We start from the raw sequence: 3,448 nt of genomic DNA on the forward strand, positions 1-3,448 counted from the left end.
GTTTCCCTTCTGGCGAGCCGTGACGGAGGACCCCATCGATGGGCTATGGAGCCAGCATGCCAGCACTCGAGAACGAGAGATTTCACCATGTCGATCGCTAGAGGCCGAAACGGATAATTGGTAGGGCCTGCGCGCCGTCCGCAGCACGGTGACCGTGCATGCATCCGATCCAGCACGACGCCCCTCCCGTGCACGCACCGTACAGGCTCGTCGACGGCGTGACACGAGCACGAGGGCGCACGCGCTACGCCGAGCCATAGTTTATGGCCACGGCGCCGGGGCTGCCGGTCTCGGCGAGGCGATCGAACCGAAGCACAAAAGCTGGCGCCGCGGTGAGCGCGTTCGCTAGGCAAGCCACATGTCGCCGCGCGCGGCCACCGAGGACGCGACGACGACGACGACGAAAGGCGCCAGCCAAGTGACCAACCCAATCGAGGAGTAAACTAGTGGCAGTATCAGCATCGAGCAGGTAAACCAAGCAGTAACCCAACAAAAGAAAGGAAATCCCCGGGGAAAAGTATCATGTCTAGCTAGTTACACAAGAGAATCGCTCCATCTCAACTCTGACTCTGACTGACCGGCCGGAAGACAATCCAAAAGATATCGACGAGAGACCCGGACAGCGTCTCGTGACGACCGACCCGGCAGCATTTGGCTTAATCATGCCTCGTGACGCGCGCGCCCGCCCCCGTCACGCTAGCTGTAGTGGCGGTGGCGCCGCGGAGCGGTGCTGGTACCACCATTACCGCTCGTGGTTGCAGCCGTGGAGGTGCCTGCTCCGGCGGCGGATGCCTGGGCGGCCATGGCGAGCTCGAACTGCCGCACGGATAGCGCCGGCGCCTGAGCCTCCGGCACAGACGGCTGCGGAGCTGAGGAAGAGGACGATGTGGACGCGGCGGCGTCTGGCTGAGGATTAGGCGCGGCGCGGTTCCATGAGCGGAGGCTGGTGGTGGTGCTGGTGCTGCCGTCCCACCCGATGTGGGCGACGTGCTTCACGTCCGTGGGGAGGCCGATCACCATCTCCTGCTCCTCTTCCTCCTCGTCTTCTTCGTCGTGCACGGCGAAGATCTGGTGGGACAGGTTCTTGAACCCGCGCAGCAGCCGCGCCACCAGCGACAGCGACTCTGGCTTGCCCGGCGGCTTCCTGTCGGCGCCGCCTCCCGCTGCAGACGTCATCTCGCCTGCTCCACCACCAGCACCTATAGGTCGCCAACAGCAGCTCGGCGGTCAGAGGGAGAAGAAGACCAAAGAAGATTAGGATGATGAAGAAGAAGACTTGTAGTAGCTCGCTTACCTTGTGGTTTGCTGGAGTTGACGACGTCGACGCTGGAGGCGGAGCGGCAGGTGGAGGAGAAGGGGATGACGATGAAGGAGGACCGCTCCTTGCGGCCGCGCGGCTGCTGCTCCCTGCTGGTCATGGCCGACCCACCGACCACTGCAGCGTCCAGATTCAATCAACCTCTATGTCTTAGCGCGAGCAGGAAAGGCAGGCAGGCGGCGATTGCGCGACCTAGTAGAAGCGAGGTGGGAGGGGAGGAGATTGCTGCTGCTGCTGTTAACAGAAGGAAGGAAGCGCCCACGGCTTGCCAAGTTTGGTATAGGTCGGGAGGGAGGAAGCTAGAGGCAAAAAGAGCGAGAGCGAGAGCGAGAGCGGCGACTGACCTGCGCACTGCAGCTTGGGGAAATGAGTAGTAGAGAATACTGCTCGCACTTGTAGTTGCAGCCTAGCTACTCCCTACAGCATTGACATGGTGGTGGTGCAGCCGCGAGCGGTACACAGTTCCATCTTGGGTGGGGGTACGGGAAAGATGAAGAAGACGCGGGCAGGGAGTGGGTTGGGTTGGTAAATTCGTACCCACCCCCACCCAGGAACGATAGGACCATTTCCGGCCTGGTGTACAAGACGAGACAGCGAGATACACGGACGGGGTGGGTACGCCCTCATTCCTGCTACTACACCTGCAATGTGCGCGCGTCCAGATTTTTGGAGATGGGTTGGTTCCGTTTCCCTCCCTCCCTGCTGGACCAATGCCCAACTGCTTCCCTCTGTCAATGCCCACCACCACCACTCCTCTAAACTAATTCGCCACCTCTCTGTCTCTCGGCTCCTCGCCATATAATATATTGTACTCTATACTCTGTACGTATGTGGTACCTAGAATGGAATCGGATCAGCCATACGTACGATTATACAGCTGTAACGTATTGCCGTACACGTCCTTGGTGCCAGCGACGCGAGCGCTTGCTAGCTTGGCCACCTGCTCGTCTCGTATACTCGTACATACACACGCCCAGACGCACATGCTCCTCCCCCTCTCACTCCTCAGTACTCACAGGCGGCTGTTCAAAAATGACTGCATCTCAAGTTCAGTAACCACTACGCACACTGCACGTTGTTGTCTCCCTACTAATCCTGTACGTATATATGGTATTCTCAAGTTCTGGACGCTGACTCATACTGTATGTAGAGCAGTTGACCAGCGCGACGCTTTCTACTCCAAATCCATGTGCTGGAAATCTTTGCCGGAGTATTGAAAAGGAAAAACCGAGCGTCACGGCGTAGCTTTGCGGGTGAGATGGGCCACGGCTCATTGGCGGTTTGTTTGGGCCGGCCTTCTTTTGACATGTTGTTAGGGCCGGGTTAGATCTGTGCTAACCCATTAGCAAGCCCAGCCCACACATGAAAACAAAGAGTCCGCGTGAATGTAGTAGGTCCACTGGAGAGTATCCTGAAAAAAAAGGTCCACTGGAGAGTATCGTCCGTGGGTGTGCGCACAAAGAACAACACGATCAACTCACCACGTATGCCTCCTCTTGACGACAGATTTCCTTTCTCAATCTATCGCGTGAAACAGAGTCAGACACTCAGCCTTCCACAAAAACCTAGCGCCGCCTGTCCTCTTCCTCCCTTCTACATATCGGTTTTCTTTCTTGGTCCGCTGTCGCCGGCAGGGGTGGACCTAGAGTAAAACCAACCCGGTGTCCTCTTATGAGTCACACATGATTATCAGTTAGAGCCGGGGGTGTCATATGCCACAAACTCTTAGAATTTAGCAAAGAAATGAAACTTTACCCGGTGTCCTGTGACACCTGGTAGCACAACCTGGGTATGCCCCTGGTCGCCGCCATCAAGAGGCATGATCTATGCATAAAGTATTTAATAGAAGTAGGTTTAATAAATTAGATTAGGATTTTGGTGGCCGTCTTTTTCTTTTGACCTCCGTCCTCCGCCTCAATAGAGATGACATAGTCTACCGTAAGTGAATTTTTTGGCCCTTCGTTCGACGATATGATCTCCTTCTCGGTGACAATGCTAGCGGTAGAAGATTACAATTCTATAGATATGGTCCTTCTGATCTTGCTTCGCCAGAATGTATTTTTAATCTTTTTTCGCATGGTTGCCGCAAGAAGGTTCATCCTCGCAATATTTGTCTCGGCTTCTATGTCC

General features: G+C 56.1%; 1 protein-coding gene across 2 annotated transcripts; it reads right to left on the minus strand.

Moving 5' to 3' along the window:
- Window positions 1-495: 495 nt before the first annotated feature.
- LOC127345346 (uncharacterized) lies at window positions 496-1,861 on the minus strand. Of its 2 annotated transcripts, XM_051371814.2 has the most exons (3): window positions 1,663-1,861; window positions 1,295-1,435; window positions 496-1,199 (listed from the first exon to the last, which is right to left on the minus strand). In XM_051371814.2, exons 2-3 carry the CDS (start codon window positions 1,416-1,418, stop codon window positions 697-699), a joined length of 627 nt encoding a protein of 208 aa, XP_051227774.1. In that variant the 5' UTR covers window positions 1,419-1,435; window positions 1,663-1,861; the 3' UTR covers window positions 496-696. The 2 variants fall into 2 exon arrangements, with proteins under 2 accessions (XP_051227774.1, XP_051227772.1); XM_051371812.2 differs by having other exon boundaries at window positions 1,295-1,860.
- Between the last annotated feature and the right edge of the window lie 1,587 nt (window positions 1,862-3,448).

This window comes from Lolium perenne, chromosome 3, assembly GCF_019359855.2.
Source record: "Lolium perenne isolate Kyuss_39 chromosome 3, Kyuss_2.0, whole genome shotgun sequence".
Taxonomy (NCBI): domain Eukaryota; kingdom Viridiplantae; phylum Streptophyta; class Magnoliopsida; order Poales; family Poaceae; genus Lolium; species Lolium perenne.